The 25,649-nt window shown below is 39.1% G+C and overlaps 1 protein-coding gene across 1 annotated transcript; it reads left to right on the top strand.

Annotated features, from left to right (window-relative positions):
• Nucleotides 1-1,212: 1,212 nt before the first annotated feature.
• On the top strand, nt 1,213-25,111 carry SLC26A4 (solute carrier family 26 member 4; the record flags this gene model as incomplete). Its single annotated transcript, XM_083859166.1, has 20 exons — nt 1,213-1,367; nt 1,681-1,820; nt 3,940-4,050; nt 5,723-5,913; nt 6,362-6,526; nt 9,115-9,267; nt 9,362-9,444; nt 10,405-10,552; nt 12,921-13,034; nt 13,803-13,880; nt 14,074-14,169; nt 15,590-15,696; nt 17,029-17,098; nt 17,410-17,502; nt 17,605-17,700; nt 18,350-18,583; nt 20,074-20,128; nt 20,447-20,592; nt 21,768-21,851; nt 22,352-25,111. 20 exons carry the CDS (start codon nt 1,213-1,215, stop codon nt 22,373-22,375), a joined length of 2,343 nt encoding a protein of 780 aa, XP_083715292.1. The 3' UTR covers nt 22,376-25,111.
• Between the last annotated feature and the right edge of the window lie 538 nt (nt 25,112-25,649).

The raw sequence follows: 25,649 nt of genomic DNA, 5'->3' as shown, positions 1-25,649 counted from the left end.
AAACGCTGGGACTTGTTTTGGGAGGCTGGCTGCTTCACTGCTGGATACAGCATTGCTCAGATCAAAATGGTTCAGCAGGTTACCTGGATTTCCTTACAGTGCAGCAGAGGGGAAGCCAGTTGCAGAATTAGGAAACCTGAATTGTGTTAAGCCTACAAAAATTACTTCAGCAAATAGCTTGTTTCCATTTTAGTAATGCTGCCTTCAACATGTCTGAAGTTAGGACTATACTGAGTAGTTCATTGAACAAATACTTGGTTTGATGCTGCACCCTCAGCACCTCTTTGGTGCTGGCTGAAACACTGGCACTGATTTCAGGGAGTCTCCTAGGTGAGGAGGACATGTGCTTTGCTTCACTCCTGCAAATCTTTGCTCGGTTGTCTTCCGTACATAAGGCAGAAGAGCTGAAATGTAGCCAGCACTATTCGGCATGCAGGGCTGACTTTTTTAGCTCCAGTCCTATCTGAAATCCTAAATTACAGCAGGGCTGCCAAGGAGCTCATTCCCTACGAGCCTCCTTCAGCAAACCAGAAGCTGCAGCCCTAGGCCACTTCTGTCCTTTCAGGTGTGATGCAAAGAGCCTCTGGGGGCTGAGCCACTTCTTCCCACCGAGGCTCCTGCGTGAGCTCGGCGCGGTTTGGAAAGCAGGTGCTGTTTATTAGGCATTTATATCCATGCACGGAGACGATTCCCAAAACCTGGGTCACGGCGGGGCTTTGGGAACTCCAAGGAGGCTCCGTGCGGCCCGAGCCGTGTGCGAGAGCGGCCGGTGCTATCTCGCTCCCTCGGGCTCTGCTGACAGCGAGCACCTTGGCCGCAGGTGGCTCCGGGGGGCAGAGGCCATCACCTGCCGGCGGCCCCGTGTGCGTGCGGCCAGCCCCGCTCCGCCGGCCCCGCGGTCATTCCCCGCCGCCTTTGAAGTGCAGCCCCCGCCCGAGGGGCCGCTGGGGCAGCGGGGTGACCGGGGGGCTCCGGGGGAGGGCGGACGGGGCGTCGCCCGGAGCCGGGTCTCTCTGTTTCCCCGTAAATAAAGCGCCGGGCCGTGGGCGGCCGTATAAATGCGGGTGCGGCGGGGCCGGCTGGCCCTGCCCTGGGCCGGGGAGCGGGCAGAGCGGGCAGAGCGGCCGGAGCGCGGTTCAGGACGCGGACAGCGCTGCGGGGCCGGGGCCGGCAGGGGGGGCCGCGCTCGCCGCCCGCCGCTCAGGCGGGGCCATGGCCGCGGGCGGGCGGGCGGCAGAGCCGCCGGCAGAGCTCAGCCACTACCTGGTGGCGCGGCCCATCTACAGCGAGCCCGGCTTCCAGCAGGACAACGAGCGGCGCCCGCCGCCGCCGCCCACGCTCCGCGAGCGGGCACAGGCGGCCTGCAGGTGGGTCCGGGCGGCGGGAGGGGCCGGGGGGAGCCGTCCCGAGCCCACAGACCCCGCCCGGGCGGGGATGGGGTGCCCGGACTGCGGGCACACACAGCCCTGCTCCCCGTGCATCGCGGCTGCCCGCGGGGCGCTTCTGCAGGGAGCGCTTTGACACCCGCACCTGCCCCGTCCCTGTCCGGGGAACAGGACCGTGACAGCCACTGCCCCACGAGTTTAAATGTGCATCAGCTCGGCTCTCCCGCACTTCGGGGCTCTTGGGGCGCTCCAGTTGCAGCTCCGTGGGGTGCGTTCATCACTTGTCTCCTCGCAGATGTTCGAGGAAAAGGGCCTTTCAGATCGCCAAGTCCTTTCTGCCCGTGCTGGAGTGGCTGCCCAACTACCGGGTCAAAGAGTGGCTGATCAGCGACATCATCTCGGGGCTCAGCACCGGCCTGGTGGCCACCCTGCAAGGTAAACCCGGCACGCCGCGCCCCGGGACGTCCCTAAAGGGAGCCGGCTGAGCACAGGGACCTTATGCAGATGGAATTACAAATCTGAGGCTTGTTATTTAATACTAGATATTAGGTATTATTTTGCAATAAATAATTTATGGTTTTAATTTATTCCTTTTTCTTTTCTTGGCTAGAAGATTTAAATTTCCCGTGATGTGCTCTGAAGATGTATTTAACTTTTCTTCCAGGCCTTTTACTCAAAGAGTATTTATTTTGACATTTAAATTTTTAATTACATTGTGATAAATCAGATAGGTGGTGTGGTCTTGTTTCTCTTTCTTGGTTGTCTAAGCCTATAGTTCTGCAACTGCCTACAAAGTCTAGTTATTCCCCTGAAATAATGCAGCCTTGATATCTACTCCTCTTTAAAATTCATCTTGTAAGGTTGTTCAGGTCTCTGTAGACAACAGCCCTCAAGGAGGTGGTGATGTATTCACATTTTTTAAAAATGTTAAACTTGATGGATATTTAGAGTACATGGCTTGCAATATTAAGTTTTCCTTCCTTCCTTATTCCATTTATTAGTAAAGTTTTCAGTTGATGAACACATAGGAAAGAGGCAGAAATTAGTTCAAACAAGCTACTTAAGGAAGGCTCAGAGGGCAGAACCATCCTGGCTGAGGCAGCATCCATCATCCATCTAAGACAAGACTGACTGGAACCTTCACATTCACCACACTCATTTCTTTAATCTCAGTAGAGTTCTTACACTATTTTCACAAATTTTTTTGGCACTGCAGCAGGCAAAACCAGCTGTGTAAAACCCACACTTTCCCTCAATGGAAACTAAATGTTTGCAGAAGGGGACAGAGATTTACATTGGGAACAAAGAAGGCAGTTTACGCATTCCCGATTAGACACAAGTATTTCCTCCTGTCTGTTCCCTTGGAGCATGCTAGGAAGGCAGAGACTGGCATTAAAAAAAACATTATAAACTTCTGCCCCAGGCAGGGGGTGACCTGAGAAATAAAGAAAGGGATTCTTTCCCAAAGAAGAGTGTCAGAGCTGGAAGATCTTTGCTGAAGGTAGTGGCACAGTTACAGGATCCCTGTGCCTCTTTAAAATGAACTGGGCTAGATGAACCTTTCATATTATTTGTAACAGCTATTGTGCTCATATTATAACCTCCTTATTTATTTTTTTTTTCAGTGACCTGTTTTTCTCTTAATTAGAATACATTTGTAAAACCAATTTTTTAAATACACTGTCTGATCTCCCACTTATGCATGAAAAAAAAAGTTTTAAAAAAGGTAAAAACCCCAAATTATTGCAAATCTTCATCTAGCTATAATTAAAAAAAAAAATCTGAAATTTTAAAAAATGCATTACAGGAAAAATTGGCCAAAATATTTGCAAAAAAAGAGGCTTCTGGGGTCTTGAGGTCCCTATTCCCAGCAACTATGCGTGCTGCTTGCAGTCCTCCAATCAGTCACAGTAGGACTGCCAGGACTTCACTTGTTTGAACTCTTGACAGGTTTTAGAGAATCTTTGAAGGAGAATACTATACTCTGGCTAACTGGGATATGATTTTGAAGGCTTTTTTTTTTTTTTTTTTATTGCTTGCTGGATTTGACAGCTTGCACAGGTATGCAAAGGAAGAAGAACCAAGATGCTCATTTATGTGACTTACTATTGGTAGTTTAGTTTTTAATCTGCAACTGGGAAAAGAAGTGGCCCTATTTTCACAAGAGCTGAAGATACTGAAGCATATTTGTTGTGCAATAATTCAGTCTTGTGCTTGAAGTTTCTGTCTGTAATAGAACCTTCACATATCCTCCTTTTCTCTCAAGAGGCAACACATTCTTGCAACAATGTTCTCCACTTAAGTTTCCTATCTCATCCTGTGTATTGAGCTACCTATGCAAATACAGGAACATCTTTCAGTACTTACTCATTCAGCTACCAGCATGGGATATACAGTCATTGATACTCACATATGTGCCTGCAACTGACTGACAAAACATATTCTAAACTGCATCTGGACCAAAGCAGTTAATCTTTCTGAAAGTCTCTTCTAGACAAGATAGTAGATTGCTGAGAGATTTTAAATGTGATATTTTGATGATCTATCTTTTCAGGTTTGGCATATGCTTTGCTGGTTGCAGTCCCTGTTGGATATGGTCTCTATTCTGCCTTTTTCCCCATCCTGACATACTTTTTCCTGGGAACATCAAGGCACATCTCAGTTGGTAACTGCACGTGTTCAAGTTACATTGAATTATCTATTACAAAGTGTTAATCCTTACTGCAGACATTCATATTTCATACAATATAACTACTTTCTGAAACAAATTGGCTATGGTGAATATTAATATTGGGGGATCTTGGGAAATTAAGGCTTATTTCTTCTTTATACAGGCAATTGTGCATAATAGCTAACTTCAGGTATGCCCCTGCTTTTTGCTTGAATTTGTGCTGAAGTTTAAATCTTGTCTTTGGCTGCACTCTATGCAAGAAATGACAAGATCAAGGCCTCAGTAGGCAGTATGAATGACAAACATTTTGTCTATCAGCTAAAGCTCAAGATGGCTAAAACAGAGCTCTTTTAGTCTTCTCTACAAGCCTTACTTGCTGCATTCTTTTTTCATTACTGTGGACAGTATCTTCTTCTTGCCTGTTGTGGAGACCCAGAACTTGTGTATCCACTCCAGCCTCACTCTAGGTCCTCACATCAAGGCTATGGGTAAACCTTGTTGATTCTTTCTGAATACTTTCTTTAGAATACGACATGTGTTTCCTGTCAGTTCTCACATTTAAAATTCTTGTTACAGCTTGATCACTGAAGTTCCTTTTTCTTTATTCTAACAAAAGCTAGTCTTTCCTTCTTCATATCTACCAAGAACCCATTGTTTTCCCCTCCCAGAGCTTTGGTATGATGCTACACTTTTTCATTTGTTTTCTTCTCTGCTGCATCAAAAGTCTCTGTGTGTTTTCTCAGCTTTGTCAGCCTCTTCCTACCCTACCAAGCAGCTCACCTTTACTATCCAGATCTGACTTGTTATGTCTACTTATGGTGGCGTTCCTACTTTCTAGATTATCAAACAATTTTTTTATGCTTTTCCCAATGCTCTTGGAAGCATGAGCATGAAGCATCCTCTAAAATACCTGTAAAATTAACATCTTTAAGGCATTTTGTGGCATTTTCCTTTTCTGCATAGTTTTAGTAAATAACTGCAACAAATATGATTACTTTTAGATTGTGGTTTGCTGACACAATGACCACTTCCTCTGTATTATGCCCAAAGTATAGTTTCAGTCATCTTTAGCCTATATAATAGCACAATACTGCCAAAACATGTGGTCCTATCCATTGGATCACGTTCCTGCCACAACCATGGTGTTGGGATCCCTGATTGTGTGGCACACTGGATCAGTTGAAAACTAACTATGACAAAAAACCAAAAAAAAAACAACCACCCAAAAAAAAACCAACAAAAAACCCCACAAGCAAACAAAGAAACCCCAAACTTAAGAAAATAAGTGTTGCTTTCATTTGGATTGGTGACCTGTGTTGTCTGGTTGTGATGCCGATACAAGGGAGATGGTTGGAGTGTGTTGAACATGTTGCCCCTTTTGGCCTTGGTTCAGCCCTAAATTGGCTCAAGCAAAGCATGAAACTGCACTTGTATCTGTATGTACAATGTAAGTTATTTAAAGAAGGAGCAGTATTTAAAGATATTTTTAAAGTGCAGTATTTTTTCTCATGTATTCAGTGCCTGCAGCTCTTGGCCCCCTAATGCCACCAGTGTACCCCAATTACAATATTACATGGTTTTTCTGATCTAGAGTTTCTTGTCTAGTCTGATAAATGCTTTTTTTCAATGTATGTTAAACTTTAGTGTGTTCTGTTTGTCATTGCAGGTCCATTCCCAGTAGTCAGTTTGATGGTGGGATCTGTTGTATTGAGCATGGCCCCTGATGAGAATTTTCTCATAGAAGGCAGTAATGCTACAGGGACTAATGGCACTGTGGCACTGATAGACACTGAATCCAGAGATGCACAGAGAGTGCTGATTGCTAGTACTCTCACATTCCTGGTTGGAATTTTACAGGTAAAATGATTGAATTGAAGATACAAGGTTGACACTGCTTTGACACATGGTAATGGGAGGAAATGCCTTCTTATGGTAGTCAGACATTTTCCTGTAGTAAAAACACAAAAATGAAGGAAAGTTATTGCAAACTTTTAACAGCTTCTTATTGTGTGTAGAGTGTCTGACAGCATGACTGGGAGCACAGAGAACAGATTAGCCCTGTGATTGCAGACCAGAAGACCTGCATGAATCATAGTACTAATGGTGGATATCCAGGAGCTTCCTTTCACACATTTCTTCAGGTCTCCTTTATTTCTTTGGAGAAAGCTGCACTAGGCTGAAATGGGGGAAATACGGTCCAAAGACTCTGCATCAACAAAGAGAAAAAACAAAGCATAACAAATCTCCAAGTAAAAGTGTACCTTTTTGTTATTTAACAAGCTGTTATTCTTCCTGATTTTTCCAGGTTATATTTGGAGTCCTCCAGATTGGTTTCATTGTGAGGTACCTTGCAGATCCACTAGTTGGGGGGTTCACAACTGCAGCTGCTTTTCAAGTGCTTGTGTCACAACTGAAAATAGTTCTGAATGTTTCAACTAAAAATTATAACGGTGTCCTTTCCATAATATATGTAAGTATGCCCTTCTAATCTGCTTCGTTATGACAGGTATTTTTATATAATTGCCTATCTTCTGCTTCCATTTCATACAGGTATGGGTCATATATGTGGTGGTAAGTATAGGGCATTCCTTTAGTTCTCAATTTCATGAAGATCTGCAGCTGTTCATTTATAGCTGTGGGGTTCTAAGTAGCTGCCTTTGGGTTTCCCCAGACAGAAAGTCTAATTGCCATCTTGCAGTCTTTTTCAGACAGAGCACTTTTTCACATGAAGTTTAAATGTGATTATCCAACAAAACAATTTTTCACTTCTGGAGACTCCAGTTTGTCTCGTCCCTTGCTTTCTCACTTACTGTGAAGGACATTTGATCATTATTAACCCTGTCAGGTCATCTCCCAAAGCTGCCCAGTTCCAAGGCTCTTTACACTTAAACCAGCAGGTCATTCTGGTAAAGGGCATCATTCTCCATTTCACACTGTGGCCATGCAAGTGAATACCTAAAGGATAGAGATTTCCACCCTTTGGCCAGGCACCTGCTGGTTAGCGAATGTCAGGCTGACTGTTACTGTCACAACTCCATTCGTTGATTTTATAGAAAATGCTCAAATGGAGAAAAGTTTTGGCTGCATTAAAGAAATACTGAATTCTTAGAGGTCTTGTATTACAGAATATTATCCTTTCCCAGGAAAATTATTTAGAGTTGTGTCACTGACTTCATCATGAAGCTATCCAGGTTTACAGTATTTTAGATCTTCCACAGCACTTCATATTACGATAGCAGATTTCTAAAAGAGGCTGTTCTAGGGAAAAAAAAAAAAAAAAAAAAAAAAAGTATTTGGAGATTTTACCTGTCAGTTTGGGCAACCAGACTAGCAAAAATACAATAGACATCCAGATTAACAATAATGGGATGAATATAACTATAAACAGCAAGGTAAAAATTAAAAAAGAAATCTGGAGGACTATTTGTGGAGGTAAAAAATTAATATCTTATGGGCTTTTTCAGAACTAATGAAAACTGTTCCCTGCTGAACAAGGAAAGTTAGGTGAGACAAAGTACTGTATAATAGAACTTACAACAGACCTGGCACAATGATGGACTTGTTAATCCAGCAATTTTTTCCATCACTTTGTTTATTGAATGGATGGTATTTAGTATAATACACTTTTTAAAAGGACTTTGTGGTTCTTCCAGCTCCAGCAAACCTGAGTGGAATGCTGACTTTGTAGGTTAAAGTTCAAAGCTTCTGTGTTCTTGCAGGTGAGCCAGGTCAACGTGTTTGCAGGTGCATGTAGAGCAAAGAAATTGTTATTTCTGATCTGCTCAACCAGTGATTTGCTGTGTCTGCTTCAGCAAGTTTTGGACTTGCTTCAATAGTGTTGTTTAACAAACTGCAACACCAAGCGTCCAACATCAGCAGGACCCACAGCCGAAGTTAGGAAGTTACTGTTTCCCTGTGAAGTGAAGCAGTCTAAGAGGGGGTCAGCCATTCTTTTGGGATCCATGGTAAAAAGTAGAATGGGCAAAAAATGGCTTCAGTCAACCAAGGGAGGGCATCTGATTCAGTGTTTCAGGAAGGCTTCTTCTTTAGTTTAGAAAACATAGCCAATTAAGCACTTAGATTTTGTATTTCCAAACCAAAGTCTGTTCAGAAGGGTGGATGTGGTGCTGCTGCTACAAACCTCCTCTTATGTTTAAACCAAAAGCTCATTACTGGAGGAACTAACCAGGATGCAAGAAGTCTGTTTCTAGCCCCTTTTCTACCAGATCATTCTGCTTACAGCTACTTCACTGTGCATGGGATAATTACATTTTCTTGGAGACAAGAGGCAAGTGAGAACTACCCTGATGCTTAGGAGGAGGACAGAGGAGTATTTGTGACTTTCCTATAATCATCCCTTCATGTTTTCTCTGTAGAATAACTTGTAATAAACAATAGGATGAAGCAAGGGCACAGGAAGGGTAGAGAAGGGAGCTGCCTATTGCAGCCCCATTGTGAGTGCTTCAGTCTGGGGCTGAACTCTGCTAGGAGGGTTAATTTAATGTAGAGTGAGGTTTAGTGGCTGCTTTTCTGAAGTGCAGGATTCTCCACAGCCTGGTAGGACCTGTGTGTTCACACTCATTCTCTGTTTGCCAGCAATGGAAATTGGAACCATGTAAGGCACAGACCATGTGTACTGGGCATGGAGTGAACAGAGCTTTGCCCACGGGTCTGCTAGGTCTCTAGGAAAATGAGGATCTCCCTTGCTATTAGTCAAAGTGAAGAAGCTACAGATCTTCCCTTCCTTGCTCTGATATAGGTAGAGGTAAAACACAAGTAGAGAGTTAACTCTTTTTACTTAGTATTAATTGACTAAAAATTGGGAATCAGAAGCCCCCTATGTGGAAAATTCTTGCAGTTATGCTTTTCCCACTAAATTCACTATTAAATCCATTTACTGATTCTGTAGCACCTTGACAATACATTTTCCTCAGGCTTCTCCAAGCTTGAATGAAGTTACTTGGCCTTCTCCAAAACACTATGTGTCTGGATCATCTCATGAGTATTTGCACATCCTTCAAGTAGGCATGGTTTTATGTTGTCATTTTTATTTTGCAGACTCTTGTTGAAACATTTGAAAAAATCGGTACCACCAACATTGCAGATCTTATTGCTGGACTCCTCACCATTTTTGTCTGCATGGTAGTTAAAGAAATAAATGATCGGTTCAAACACAAGATACCTATACCTATACCAATAGAAGTTATTGTGGTAAGCAAAGGGGCATAACAAAAGCTGAAAACAGATAAAATGGATGGGTCAACAAGAACTCTTTTTAAGTCTTAAAACTGTTGTTTTATTACAGACAATAGTAGCCACTGGCATTTCATATGCTGCCGACTTGGAAAAAAAATACAATGCAGGCATTGTTAAGAGCATTCCAAGAGGGTGAGTGTCTTTGTTTTGTGGAAAAAAGGTATTATTTTGATTGGCTTAAAATGACTGTAGTAAGAGAAAATGCATAAAAGAAACATTGAGAGCTGTAACCTGAGTTTAGAGCTCAAGTCTGGAGATTTTCTGAGTTTTACTTTTGGCTCTATCAATAATGCCACCTAAATATGTTGCCTAGCTTTCCTTTTTCTGTAAAATGAACTTAGGAATGTCTGTCTAATTCATGAAGTTCATCTGAAAATTAATTGCTTCCTGCTCATGAAGTGACTATAGAACTATGTGAAATGGTTTAAAAAAAAAAAAAAAAAAAGGATTTTTAATAAAGAAATTCTGCATAGATTTAATTTCTGTAATCCTGAGTTATCTCACTGCAGTTCATATTCATGCTGCTACTGTTATCCCAATCAACTTTGTCACTTCCGTACTCACAGGAGCTGGGATGTTGAGGATTACACTGGTAAAGACTTCCACTTGAAAGATTCAGAGCACTTCACAGTAGTAACCTTCACATTCCATTTGGTATTCAGGGCTTAATTAATTAAAATTTGTGGAAACACAGTAGGGGATAAAATGCTTCTGAGATCTTAGTGAAGAAGTATGTTAACAACAGTATGAAGTGTCATTAACATATTTATGTAATTCATCATACTATTCAATACATTCTTTATTCGATGCTTCAAAAAATGTAGTTTTTCACTTTGCTATCATAAGGCCAAATCTCAGTCATGCTGAGAACAATGGGAGCTTTGTTGCTGACTAATAGCATCAGGATTTGGGTTTGGGTGAGCTAGATAAGCATGTTCTGTATGTCAATGGGCTGTTTCCACCTTTTTATTAAGTTGAAACATTACACTTCATATTATAAGCAACCTGCATGTCTCTACCTCAAACTCCTTGACAGTTCTGTTAAGAACCGAATTCAAAGTTGGTAACACTAATGTATTTTCTAAATGCTAGATTTTTGCCTCCTGAGCCTCCAAATGTCAGCCTGTTTTCCCAGATGATTGCTGCCTCCTTTTCCATTGCTATTGTTGCTTATGCTATTGCCGTATCTGTGGGGAAGGTATATGCAACCAAGTATGACTATGCTATTGATGGAAATCAGGTATGTATAACCAAAGTAGTTTATAAACATAGTGAATGTAAAACCTGCTAATTTATGTAGCCAAATGAAAGAAACACCATTCACACACATTCTTCAGACAAGCACTGAAGTCTGGCAGGAGAAATTCTTTCAACTCTTGAAAAAAAATTAGCTGAAATGGCCACATGGAGAAGAGCCAGATCCATCCTCAGTATGGACTTTTCATAGTATTTCATTCCTTCTGTATTGGTTTAGTGACTGCAGTAGCTCTGAAAGGGGTTAGCACTGTATAGAGGAATTTTCTGGTGATGTCAAGTTGACATGGCCTAGCAACCTTCTTTCCATTTCCACTTGTAAGGAGTATGTCAGGCATATTTTGAGGTGGCTGCTTGGGCAGATGAAGGCAATGTCAAGCTAAGAAGTTGCTCTGGACAGCTTTATTTAGGCTTAGTCTTCATGCAGGATGTGAATCAGCTGAACTTTACAGTTAATAAATTACGGTACTTCTCAGCCTGACCCCATTTAGATCAATATAACTATACTTGTAACCTAATAGATCAGTCCTGCAGCTTCACAGAAGTTAATGCCTACCAGCATATGAACGTGCTGGAGTAGCTGTGTGCACTAAATGGTTGAACTGCTTTAAGCATTGGTTTCTAGGGGCACATAGCTAGAATGTGACATGAGCTGTGCATCACGAGCTCTTACAGGATTCCTGCATTTGTTCAATGTCTTCACCAGGGGTTATGTTGCTTGCCCATGGTGTGGAATTAAAATGTCAGAAAGCTTCCTTATCCTGCACCTGTGCTAGTTTTTAATTTTATCCTTTGAGCATATTAGAAAATGCCCTCTCTACAACAAATAGATGAGTACTTTGTTTAATCAGTCCTTTATTTTAGTACTAATAGATTACATAAAGCTTGACTTCAGAAACACTGCTTTGCAGTATATAATAAAATTATGTTTCTGTTTGTCAGTTTACAATTCTCAAAGGTCATATCTGGTAACACTTGGTCTGAAAGTTGACCAAAGTGCACTAACTTTCAGTTTAATAAATCTCAAAGAATAATACATAATCTTAGAAGTGCTGTTTATGCTGTTCTGTTGTTGAATATGTTGTTCTGCCAGCAGTGGTGTGCTTCAAAGATACTGATTAAATATTGTAGTAGAAGAATTAGTTTATAAAAAAGCAAAGTGCCTTCCTTTCAGTACTATGTTATGAATTTTACATGTAGCAAAGGTTAAATGCAGCCCAGGATGATGGATAAATAGTTTATTTGATCTGGAGAAGTTAAAACAACATCATAAAAGCAGGTAGTAAAATAATTTTGAAGGATTGGTTGATACTATTAGCTACCAATGTCTATATTGTCTTCATAGATCCAGATTATTAATGCCTAAGAACACTAGGAACTATATCTCCAATATTTTCTCACAGATCACAGCAGTTACATGGGAATAGGCATGAATAATTTAGGTCTGTTCCTGCTCTTGTAGTTGGAGCTAAATGAAAATTTAAAGAAAATTTAATTTTGTCGAAAAGAAGGGAGACAGTCAAAACCAAATCTTAAATTATATTTTGAAAAGCTTGCAGCGAGTGAAAAGCTCCTGTACCTGTGTCAGCTTGGTAAAAACAATGTTTCTTTTATACGTGTCAACTATATTATGGGGTTGGTTGCAGACAGCTCCCAAATTCTTTATTTCCCAGAAGAGGAATGGCCCAGATCCCAGGACATAAAGCTCCCAGGGTCCTTGTCACTTGAGCAGAAACACCAGCATCAGTAGGTGCTGGCATCTGTGACCCTGAGGCAAATCTATGAGAATGCTGCCTGAGACTCTGCGTCAGTTCATTGGGATGCTTAGAGTGGAAAACTTCTGACTCAGCAAACTAGAAGTTTTCAGTGAAATTGTGTTTTATTGCAAAGTTACTTAATATTTCTAGTAATAATACAGTAATACATTAGTTAAAGACTCAGACTATTGTACTGTTCAAAATAATTTGTTTAGCTGATGATAGCTGGGAGTTAAATTTATTCTAGTACCTATTTCTTGATGCAATTATTCCAGTGTAATTCTTAGAAATGTTAGGTTTGTTAACATTGATGGAAGTAATGGAAGTTAACATTGATGGAAGTGTCCTTTGTACTCAGATGCGTATGTCCACTTCAGGGGGAGTATACCAACTTCTTTGTGTTGTTTTCCAAACAGAGGTAGCTGCACTGGCACAAGAGGAATTTGTGTAAACAGTTAACAGCTATTACTAATTCATACTCTTCTTAATATTATTGTGCCACCTACTTTATCAACTACTGCAGAAGATATTGTCTTTCTCCATTGAAAAATTGTCTTCAGGCATCTTTATTTACAGCATTATCTAATTATCTTTCAGGAATTTATTGCCTTTGGGCTCAGCAACATTTTTTCAGGTGCCTTTTCTTGTTTTGTTGCAACTACTGCTCTTTCACGGACTGCAGTCCAAGAAAGTACTGGTGGAAAGACTCAGGTAATGACCTCTTCTTACTAGTAATGTGCACAGCTAAATTTAATTTTGTGTAGTCCACAGATTTCACCGTAAGATGAAAACAGTCCTAAAACAATTGCATTGCTGCTACATGGAAAGCCATGGGTGTCTTAGCAGCTCGGCTCTAGCAGTGAATCATTTTTGTAGCTCTGCCAGAAGAGGGCAATCAAGTTTTACATAGCATGAGTTACCTTAGGGGTCAGAAATCTTTTAACTCTAGCTCCCCAGAATTTCATTTCCAGTTAGAGGATTGAGTTTGTCACAGTAGGATGTGGGAGGAAATCTGTCCCAGCTGGCCATGATATCCTTAAGCTCCCATGTCCTGGCCTGAGCAGCTCTGTCATTTGCCATTCACCATCAGCCATGGGACATCTTTGTCATGTTGAGTAAACAATTTTGTTTCACCAAACTACAGTTGAGCAATTCTTAACAGTGAAAAATTCCAGGTTATCCAGCACCTCCTTTTCCAGCTTACACACAGACTGCTCCATTCATCTGTCTTTGTAACATAACCCCTCAAGAGCTACTACCTTGTGTTTATTTAGACTTCCTGCTTAATTGAATTCCCTCTGTGTTAGCTGAAGTGCATAATGGTTGCCTGCATATGCCTAAACACAATGACACTTTGGCAGGTCTCCCTGTTCCTAAAGAAATGTAATGTGCAACTGTTTGTACCTTTTCCTTTGTAATCCTAGAAACAGATGATAGAATTGTAGTAAGTTCATTTCCTGTTAACACTGTTCTTTGCAGGTTGCTGGTATAATCTCAGCTGGGATCGTTTTGATTTCTATTGTTGCCCTGGGGAAATTGCTAGAGCCCTTACAAAAGGTACTGTACTCTTCCTCTGCAGCACAACCACATCAGATCCAAATGCTCAGCTGTGATGGGCAAGATCAATATCCCTCTTTTAACTGGTGTCTGATTCCAGACAGGGCTGTGGTTTATAGTGTGTCATGTTGAGCACTCTCTTAATATGCATGTTTGCTTCTGAATACCACTTTTCCATTATTTTTCTTCACAGTCTGTGTTAGCAGCTGTAGTTATAGCTAACTTGAAAGGGATGTTCCTGCAAGTGTTTGATGTTCCCCGTCTATGGAGGCAGAATAAAGTGGATGCTGTAAGTAACCTAATTTTTTTTTTCTCCTGCATGTTTTTGTCTAGTTTGGGGGTTTTTTTACCTTTTAATGCCATCCAAGTTTCTCTTAATTACCACATAATCAGGATTTTTTGGAGTTAACATCAGAAAACTTTTATGTCATCCTCAAAATGCAAATGCCATGAGGTCAGTTTAAAATTCCCCATTTTTAGGTCAGTAATCTGCTAATCTTTATTCCTTAAACCCTGCAGTAAGGGTGTCAATAAGGCTATTTGTGTGCAGTGATAACTCCTTCATATCCATTTCCATAGTTTAGAGCAATCTCGTGTTGATATGGCTTGAAAAGCAGAATAAAGAGGACCTGTGGCCGCCTTTACCATTCTGATTTTATCTTTTGCCCTGTTTAAATGAGTCAGAAAAGATGACCTTTCCTTAATTCATGTACACATATTTATGTTGTTATGTCATGAACATCCCATTTGCCTGAATAATCTCAGCTAGTCCTCAGAAAATATGTTTTCTTCTTGTAGCAAGACTAATCCAAGCTAGAATGTGGATTCATTTGGCATGCTAAGGGATGTATGAGTAGACTTTTCTTATGAACCACTATAACCATATCTCAGGGTACTTGCTCATATCTCCCACTGTGTGTTCTGTGGAACAGACCTTCACTGTGGCTCTTGGGGCAGGAAAATGTTGCATGAAAAATATTTTTTTCCATACAGTCCTTACAGTTCTTAGATTTTACAGTGTCATTGGGCAGTACCTGTCTTAGACAGATCTCAGATATGTTAATCAATCATTTACTGATTTATAGACAAAAGATCCCACTGACTTCAGTGAGAAGTGCAAGCACTCAGCTTTTAAAAAAAATTCATCTACTGCATGAGCAGTGATGTAGGAAAGAACTGAGGAGTGCACTTCAACTGTCCTGCCTGAATATTCAGTGGAGATCTTAGAGAAGTGCCATCAACCTCTCTTTGCAACAGTTCTTTCTGATTCTTAGATGTCACTGAGGAATCCTCTTCCTTCCATGTATCTCTGCATGGGGGGCATCTTACAGTATCTTGCTAAAATAAAACTGTTTCTAGTTTTTAAGAAAGATAAACAAAGATTGCCATCATCAGAAATAAGTAAATGTAACATTTAACTGTGTCTCCTTTAATTTCACCAAAGGAATCAGATCCTTAAAAAATATTGTTACATTGAAAATCCTCTTATTTCCTAAAAAGCTAGCTATGCCTAATGAGATAATGATGGATGAAAGCACCTTAGAGGAAGAAGAAGGCTTTTGTATGGAAGTCAGCTAATGGATAGTGTGCTAAAATCAGTTCCAAAGTTAAAATATGCTTCTCATATTATCTGGCCTAGTGTTTCTTTAGCATGACCAGGAGTCATATGTTAAAACTAAAATACTTTATGTTTGTTATTTCTTCTCCAGATGATCTGGGTTTTTACATGTATAGCATCCATCATTCTGGGACTTGATTTGGGATTACTTGCTGGCCTTTTGTTTGGATTGCTGACAGTTGTGCTGAGAGTTCAGTTGTAAGTAAAGCAGTATCAGAAATAATTTCGTTTTATAGTATGAAAAAGGAAGATAATATGCTGAAACACAAGATGATTTGTGGCAGAATATCTGCTTGGGTTTACATAAATTTTGAAATGAAAAAATCCGTTTCTTTTAGAACAAGACATTCTTTGCGTGCTATCATTTAATTATACCAATAAAAGAGAAGCTGCATTATTTTATCAGTATTTCATACCATGTTGGCCACTCTGGTAGTACTTAGCCATACGTTTTGTATGCACCCACATAGCTCAGTTCTGAAAAGGGACAGGAGCATTCTAGATCAAATATAAACAGATATATGGCTTTTGTAATTAGCCCATCATTATAGAACTCTCAGCAGGCAATACTATTACATTATGTTGCACATGCCAATAACCTTTTCACTTATTGCTTATACAATACTGATTGTATGGCTGTAAAAGAAGAGCAAGAGAAAGCATGAAAATAAGAAAAAAAATTGTGGTTCTGGCTGATTTGTTGCTGCTTAAAGAATATATGGTAGTGGAATGGTGAGAAAAGGTTGATTTGAAGAATCTTATTTGGTCATCTTGTTATTTTTCATTGATCTTTTATCTGAAAATACAACATAACTTTCCTTCAGCTTGGAGTCGAGAGAATATGGTAACTAGCATTACCAAAGGATAGTTGCACTGTCAGCAAATGCCTGAAAATAAAGCCTTGTAAAAGTCTTTACACGATAATAGATAATAAAAAATTAAATCTGAAGAGCCTCAAAAAAACATTCCCAAATTCAACTCAGGTAATGTTACCAAAATATAAAGGGGAGATGAGGCCTTACAAACTTGAAAACAATTTGCTTCAACTCTTGAATATATATCTGGAGACTGACAAATATTTTGGTTTTGTTATTGACTGAAATAAAAATTAAAAAGGCTAGACAAAAAGATTTACATAATCTGAAAATAATGTAAGTGTATTTCAGTTGATTTGAAATGGAAAAAAGCCATCAATTTTTTGTCAGTGTAAAAAAAATTTTTTTTTAAATTACAAGCAAACTAATCTACTTTTAAAATGCTTTTTTGGTTTGGGAAACCAATTGAACAAGTCGCTCACTCAGCTCTTAAAAAAAAAGGTGCATTAAATAGGCTGAGACCAAAGTATCTTGTTTTTATAAAGGCCCTTTCACTGCAGTGACACAAAATAGCTGAAACACTTTTACAAGTCTCTTAGTTTGGCATTAGAAGGCAAACTACAGGAGTCAAAGACACTTTGTATGCAGCAATCCCTTCAATTCTGTGAGTGCCCAAGAATGACATTTACCTTCACTGTATTTTTATTTCTGTTAGTCCTTCATGGGGAGGCTTTGGAAACATTCCTGGCACAGACATCTACAAGAAGGTCAAGGACTACAAAAATGTAAGTAATTGCTGAGTTGTTTTCCTTCAGTCTACACATCAGTGTAAGAAAAGGTTGTTCCTTACATATTGTACACAACTTGAATTTGGAAGCGGGGTCCTCAAAGATAACAAATTTCAGCATCATCTTCATCCAGATAGTCCATCATCCATATGGTCCATCTTCATGCTGGGGCTGTAAGCTTCTAGAAACAAATCCATGCAATTTTTTTTTTAAATTAGATATGTAGTTGAACTGTTAAAACAGTTAAACTGCTTCTTATTAGTCAAAATATGGCTGTTGCTGTTTAACCTTATATTCTTTGGCAACAGGTTATAGAACCAGAAGGTGTGAAGATTCTCAAGTTTTCAAGTCCAATTTTTTATGCTAACATTGATGGACTGAAAAGCAGCCTCAAATCCACGGTAAGTGTTAAGTTTTGGGTTTGGAAGCTTCTTAACTATCCTTGAGATTTCCTCAGAATTATACCTGAGTTAAGTTAAATAATTTTGGTCCTTTTTCTGTAGGTGGGATTTGATGCAGTCAAGGTATATAATAAGAGACTTAAAGCACTGAGGAAAATACAAAAGCTAATCAAGAAGGGAAAATTAAAAGCTACTAAGGTAAGCCTTTTAAAAATTATTTCTCTCTATTTTTTCTCAAAGGATTACTGTTGGAGCTTTTTAGTTAAGGCTTAATTGTAAATTACTCTGTACTCATCTTTAAAATAGAGATAAAAAGTGTGACTTACTACATGGTAGTACAGTTTGTAAGTAGCATAGAGAATTTATAATACAACTTAACTTACAGTTTTAGTAACCTAGACCCTAAGTTAACTTAGGACTTGCCATAGACAGTGCTCTGTGCACTGTTACACTTCCCTTTTCTCTGGTGGGGTCATCAACTACACCTGGTTGCCCATGTGCCTGGGACCTTCAAAGCCAGCAAGGAAGGGAGAGATCAACCTGATGCCCAGGAACCTTGAGGCTGGTAGGGAGAGGAAGAAGAAATTAGTTTGATTTGTCTAATTGGTTCACAGGACCTTCAGGACCTGAGAATGAGGGAAAAGGGAACAAATACACAACCTGCTCAGCCATAGAGAATGGTTTCTTGCCTTATAAAATGGTATTAGTTATGCTAACCACAGTACTGGTCACAGGTGTCTGTCTTGTCAATTCCTTCAACAGAAGGTACCACAGGGTGGTATTTTCTGTAACTCCCAAACTTTCCCCATGATTAAATTCTATATTCCATATATTATCTGTGCATTAGAATGGCATCATCAGTGAGCCTGGTATTAATAATGAAGCTTTTGAGACTGATGAGGAACCTGAAGACAACAACCAGGATCCTCAAGTTCCCACCAAAGAAGTAGAGATCCAGGTGGACTGGAATTCAGAACTCCCAGTCAAAGTAAACATCCCCAAGGTGCCCATCCACAGTCTCATTCTTGATTTTGGAGCAGTAACCTTCTTGGATATTGTAGCTGTGAGATCAATAAAAACGGTAAGGGCATTTTTTTCTGATGTTCTATGAAAATTAAACTAGTCAGTAGTATGTAAATCAAGAGCTGTTAGCGGAAGTTAATTTCAGAGTTTTAAAAAGTATGTTGTTGAAAAATACCATCAAAATATGAGCATGAAAAATACCAGCGAAGGGAGAATATTGGTGGTGTGTGTATTTTAAGTGTGAAAAAGTGCATTAAAAGAACAAGATTATGGTTATATAGCCAAGTAGTCAAAAAATTAACTGCAAAATGTGGTCCCCTTATATGCATATGTTATGAAATATTTTAGTTATTTATTTTCTTTCCACATGCCTACTACTTTAATCTGGGCACAGGATGATGCTCACTCAACACAGAGGTAGTAAACATTTCATCTTACCATGCTAGTTCAGTCTTTAGCCAAAGATTTATTCATTCATTCCTTCATTTATTCATTCATTTTAATTATGAAGGAAGAATGATTCATTTATTTATAGTATTTTCTGTGGCTATTATCAAGTGCTTCATCAACATTCATACTCACAGTACATATAGGGGATAATATAATATAATATAATATAATATAATATAATATAATATAGGGATAATATTCCTTCCTAAGAAGAAGGAAATGAAGTTTAAAGATTAAGGCCAAGTAGTTCCATTATTTTTTGGTGCCCAGTTACAAGTGTGTAGGACCAGATTACTTGGTCTTCAGTCTTTTCTGATGTTTTGTATATTCAGATTGATGCTTTCACTAACTTAATTTTGCAGTTGGGACTACTTAGCCTATCTATAAAACCAGATCTTTACCCTGACTCAAGTTTATCAATTAACAGAAACAGAATTAATAATCACCTCTGAAAACAGTAAGAGACTTGCCCACCACCAGGGAGCCCGGGGCAGATTCTAGTCTCCTGCCTTTTAACTAAGTGAAATACAGGAGCAGTGTGTGCCTTGCATCAGCTTCCTGCCTAGTTATGTGGGAATAAGGCTTTCATTGACATGACTCTGTCCATATGTAGCTTTTTCATCCAAGAACAGCTCCATCTGCTGCATTGCATGAGGGGAAAACCTGTGTAAAAACCCCTGCATGTGCCAGTGAATGAGTGTATCATGTCACACATACAGGGGGAAATACAGCTCGCTCAAGCCCACGTGGTCTTGCTTGGAGAGATGGTTATTTGAATTTTGAGAACAGAACAACAGCCTTAATTGGCAGCAATGCCTGTGCATGTAAAATGGGTATTTCCATTCACATAATTGAAGACAGGCCACTTACATAGTTGAAGATAGACCCAAGCAGGTACTTAACTACTGGATCTTCAAGTATAGCAAAGTATAGCAGTACCTTAATTATGATGAATAAACAAAATCTACTATGTGGAATGAAGACAATCAGAAAGAAATTAAGTGCATATGCCTATACATTACACAGATGTACAGACATATATGTATTTTCTCCTTGTAGACTTTATTTATTGATGTCCTTGTTACAAATTTTTTTTAGATAATTAAAGAGTTTGAGAGAATTGATGTGAGAGTATACTTTGCTTCATATCAAGGTAAATATCCAAGTATTTCTACTTTCACTCATGCAAAGAATAAAATGAAGGTGAGAAGGGATCTCTAGATGTGTCTGTGGTAGCATCTGCACTAATAAATATGTGAGATGTAACACTGATAAGCATTGTTGTCTCCACTGAGACACAAAAAATGGTGGGGTGTAAAGGAAATATGGGAAGTAAACGCCAAGACTTAACTAATTGATGGATTCATTTGGCTGTACATTTGATTTCTGACAGTTGCAACCATGTATTTTAACATTTATTTCTTAAATTACTTCATATTGTATAAACCTGTTATGACTTTCTTTTATTCAGACAACCTTATATCTCAGCTGGAACGGGGTGCCTTCTTTGATGACACTGTCAGAAAAGACATATTTTTCTTGACTGTCCATGATGCTGTGCTCTACATAAAGAATCAAATGACATACAGTGACAACCAGGATCCCATATTTGAGAAGGTAAGGATATCCAGCAGTACCTTTCCCTTCCTTCCATCATCTAGCACTCATTCTTGAAGTTTCTCTGACACGTTTTAAAACTAGACGTAGAACTGCAGTACAAAAAAAGTGGCAGTGTAGTAAAATGGGCAGCTTCTGTAGTACATGGATATTTTTCTAGATCAAAGGAAAGGTCTGTCAATTCCAGGAGCTTGTTAGCAAAAAGAACACGAGGAACAGCACACATGGAAAACACTTCATCCTAAGACACATTTTCTAATTTCTGACTACTGGCATCTTAAGAACCTCATCAGCTGGAGGTTGCATTTGGAACATTACATTTAATTGTTACAGATGGAGCTTTCTGCAATGTGTCTGTAATACTGCTTTTGGAACCTGTGGCACTATCCTGTGGAGATGGGTTCTCTAATTTTATATTCTATGACAAATATTTCCTGCTTGGTTTAAGCCTGCTAGACTTCTGGATTGTTAGCTGCAATGAATAATCATTCCCTGCTCCCTTTCCCAACACTCCATAGACTTCTGATCAAAGCTATAATCTCACTCTACTTGGCATGGATGTGTACAGAAGCTGTTCCACACTAGTGTTCATTCCTGCTGCTCTTCTCTGTGCATTTCCTCATTGTATTCTAGTTGGTTTTTTTTTTCAGATAACCAGAACACTCTGTAGTATTTAAAGATTTGCTACACTCTGTAGCATTTAAAGCATTTAAAGGGCCCTCATTAGGAAAATGGTCATAAAACGTCCTCATTTCTTTTCAGAACAATTCCTTTACTAGCAAACACTATTACAGTATTATGAATAAATACCAATTTAAATTAATATTACTGATAATTAACTAGGACAGGACCCTTATTTTTTATAAAATTTTCATACTCATTTTTATAGTAGAGATTAACATTTTTATAATGCTATACAGCAGTGTAGAGATAGATTTTATTATTTTTACAAAGCCATAACTAGTCGTGAGCAGAGACAGGCCCAAAGGCTCTGCAATTTATAAGCTCCTCTCAGCTGAACTAAATCAACATCTTTGTCAAGAAACAGTAAACAACAGACTCTTCTAAGTTGTGGTAGTTATTTTAAGGTACTTCAGAGCAAAGTAAAATAAAATCAATTTCAATGATATGGACAACATGTAACTCATCATGTTTCTTAATTTCTTTCTACCAAGATTTCACTGATGCAGGAGTCTAAAGAACCCCTAGAGTTCACAGAAGCCAGCCAGCCTGATGATGAACTTGATGTTCAGGAAGAGGTATGCACTTTAGAACTAACTGTATCTATTCCTCTGCCTGTAGCCTTGAGTCATGCTCTGAGAGTATGGCCCTCAATACGTACCTTCTCCATACATAAATACCCTCTCTAGATACTGAATGTCAGTGATAAGTGGAGGAAGTCACATTTTTCTTGAGATGGTAGTAGATTATATCTGCTTAAGCATCTCCTCACCCCTCTTGCTTTAGAACAACTTTTGCCTTACATAGGCCTATAAATAGATCTAAACACAAGCTGGGTGCCTAAAAGAAGGCTTTGTAAGGCTTGAGGCACCAGAGTCCAAAATGATGATCAACCTTCCCCTTTCATTCCTCCTTTTAACATAGCAGACAGCTTCTTGCACAATCTGCACAGTTTACAGAAGTTACTTTCTTTGTACTTTCATTGAGTTTTTAGTTTACACAAACATGTAATTTTCCCAGATGGTGTATACTGAGAACTAACACTGTTTTTCTCCAATTTTCACAACCATTTCTCTAGGCTATGCGCCGACTTGCTTCCTGAAGGACTGCAGGTACTGTCCTGCCTGTGAGCGCACAGTAATAGTCACGCACCAGTTCTGTCTATACCAGCATTTTCTGCTATGAAACCAATCTTTGCACTTGAAGAAAACTCTGATTGTTTCTCTGAATGATACAGATCTCTATAACTCTCGAAATTTTAGCTAACATTATCCCAGAAATATTCTGGACTTTGATTCTGCAAGCACTTTCTGCTATGATATTAATAAAAAAGAAAATCAGAAGACTGTTGTGAAAGATGTACTCAGTTTTGAGACTAGTCAGGAAGAAGTTGCACTACACTTTTATCAGTGTGTACAGGATGAAAAGCTGCTCTGTGGTCCGCCCAGGAAAGTGGAAGAGACCAAAATCTTTGGATGCCAAGCCTTTTGTTCAATTATTTGTACAAAGCCTAGTGAAAGGGCAGGAGTTCTAGCTGGCCAAGGCTTTGAATTTTAGAACATTAGTGTGAGAATATGTGCTGACAAGCCTTGAAAAATGTATCATGATAATTTTTTCAAGCAATTCCTTAAATTGCTGCAGGTAGTTAGATCACTGAAAGAGGTGACAAGTGAAACTGTCACATGAACAGGAAACAGCACTGAACTACAGTACTACTTCAAATAGGAAAATTTTCTAAAGACCCTTGGATGTGGGTTCATTAGTTCCGTATTAATCCCATTGCAGCAAGCCTTGCACTACTATTAATGATTGTCCCTTAAATGAAGGACAGACAGAAGATTATTAAGATTATTTTGGCTATGTTTTATAATCTTCATGAAGAGGCAGATCATTACATAAATTAAGGAAAACCTTAGTCCCTGGGTACTTAATGAAATCTATAAAACAGGTGATAGTGAGTGCAAGCAAGAAAGTCAGAATGTGACCTTGTATTGAGGTTTGGGGTTTATTAATGGAATATAGGTGTATTTTTTGTTTAATGAATACTTATATTTTTATAGAGATTTTTTCTTTTAATATTCTACATCAAACTGCTGCTGTTCTTTTATGTATGAAAGTTCATAATGCACAAGTGCAATAATTTACAAAAGATAAAGATTTGAGCAGCAAAACTTTAATCCTTAACTAATGTTCCTAATTTTCATGAAAAAGAAATGTCTTTTGATGGAAAACAGACTGGTACCTTAAATTTTTTAGCATTACATTATTTTTTAAATGGGAAAAAGTCCTGCACTGTGAGGAACTACATCAAAACAGAAGTGTAAGAAATATTCAGGTATAAAATGCCTTTAAGTTAACAATGTGGAAAATTAGCTTCATTATTTAATCTTCCTTACTTGATTACATCAGAGAAATTTTCCCACATTACACTGCACGGAGATTTCTGCTGCAGGTAACAGTGGAAAAGCTAAGCACTAAAGAAATTATTTTGGCTTCAGGACCTGAGTGAACTCTGTCAACATTAGTGAAAAAAAATTCCTATAAACTTTGCCCAGTTGGGCAGTATCTTACACCATAGGTAACAGCACCAAACCAGCATCCTCTATTAAGGCACAGACTTCAGCCTTCACAACAGTGAAGTTTCTCAGTAGAGACACTTGAACTTAGGTGATGTTGGTGCTCCAGTCCAAGCCAGCAAACAGCAGGATTGATGGACATGGGCCATTTGTCCATGGGATGGGCATCTCCACCATCTGAGAAGGAGGCAAGTGTTCAAGAGGCAAATCAGATCACTCTGTTCTGATTTTAGTTCCTCTTCAGATGGGACCAAGTAATTTCTATTGACACTAATGCTACATTCCAGCCTGCGATTTTAACTCTACCTGTCCTCCTGTCCCCTTGCCAGCCTCTCACGGGAGGTTGGCACTTCAGCCCACCTTACTGGCCTGAACTTTCCATCAGACCATGGCCCCAACTCCTATTAGCCTGACTACTGGAACAGTTGCCAGTGCACAAGAGCAGTGACATGTTTTTTAGAAGCTTTATTGCTTTTCTAAAAAGTAAAAAGTTAAATATTCTATCTGGTAAGTGAGCTTTCAGCTAATTGTTACACAGGACACATTCAACAGAAAAAATGGTGAAAAAAATGGTAGCAGTGAATTTTTTTCTCAAGAAAACATCTGCACTGTGAAGTTTGAGTACAGATTCTTGACAGAGATGTCACTACATTATTTTTTGAAATAATTCTCTCGTTCTTGTTTGTACAGGTATTTAAAAAGCAATGAAATACTCAATAATTGTCTTCCAGTTCCTTTCCAAATATTACATCTGATCTGGGATTAATTGTGATAAAATATGATAAAATGCACTTATTCTTGGCCTGTGTATTTTTTCCAGGCATGGTTGTTCTTAATTTAACAGGCACAAAATGCTAAACTTTTTCTGAAAAACAGCATTTCTCTCAAAGCCTACAGTGGCATAGAAGAGGTAATATGCAGAATGCATTCAAATGCCTAAGTGGTTATGTGCTTAATTTTCTATGTATCCATCAAAATTAAGGATACCAAAATAATAGATTTTGCAATGAAGCTGAAATTCTCTACGGTTTTGTACTAATTAAAATATCTTTAAGTAGTGTAACTAGATGTGTTTATCTTTTTCCAGTAGGATGAAGAAGTGGTATTTTTGTATGCATTTTGAGTATTACTGTTCTCTCTTGGCACGTCAGATATTAAATTTGGAGATGTATTTTAAGCTTTTTTACATTTTTAAAAAACTGCATTTGAAAAGTAATTGTACCCATTAACTAGAAAATAAAGTTGTGCATACTGAAAATGTGTCCCTTGCATCTGTATTTTTGGGGGTTTCTTATTTAGTTCTGAGTTTTTAAAGTCTTCTCTTTGTGAATTCCTCTTATGGGGAGATAAGGCGTATTATGAAGGGATGAGTGTCAGGCTTCCCTTGGGTCTGTTTTGAGGATCAACAAAGACAAAAGGCAAAAGCTGTTCCCTCTGCCTTGTGCGGGTAAGATAAGAAATGTTAGACTTTAATGGCAGCTTTTAAACGTTCAGGCTATAAAGATAATGAGAGACATTGTCTGTAGTGGAACAAGATCCCAGTCCGGGAGACTTTTAGTGAGACAATCACCAATCTGACCTGCACGGAGTAGAGTTACCCGTACTTTAGGGTTGTGGAAGGACTGCCCGAGGCCATTTTCTACTTATAACCTATGACTTAGTTTTAATTTAATTTCTTTTCTTTCTTCAGTGCTATAGAAACACTCAGCATCGCACTGAATTACACAAGAATTACAAAAAGCTGAATATAACATTAAGTCCTCTCCTGAGCTAGCGAGCTGTATTGCTGTGAAGCTCCTG

The sequence above is a fragment of the Zosterops lateralis genome (assembly GCF_965231275.1).
Source record: "Zosterops lateralis genome assembly, chromosome: 4".
Classification (NCBI taxonomy): Eukaryota; Metazoa; Chordata; class Aves; order Passeriformes; family Zosteropidae; genus Zosterops; species Zosterops lateralis.
This window is presented reverse-complemented; position numbering and strand designations above follow the sequence as displayed.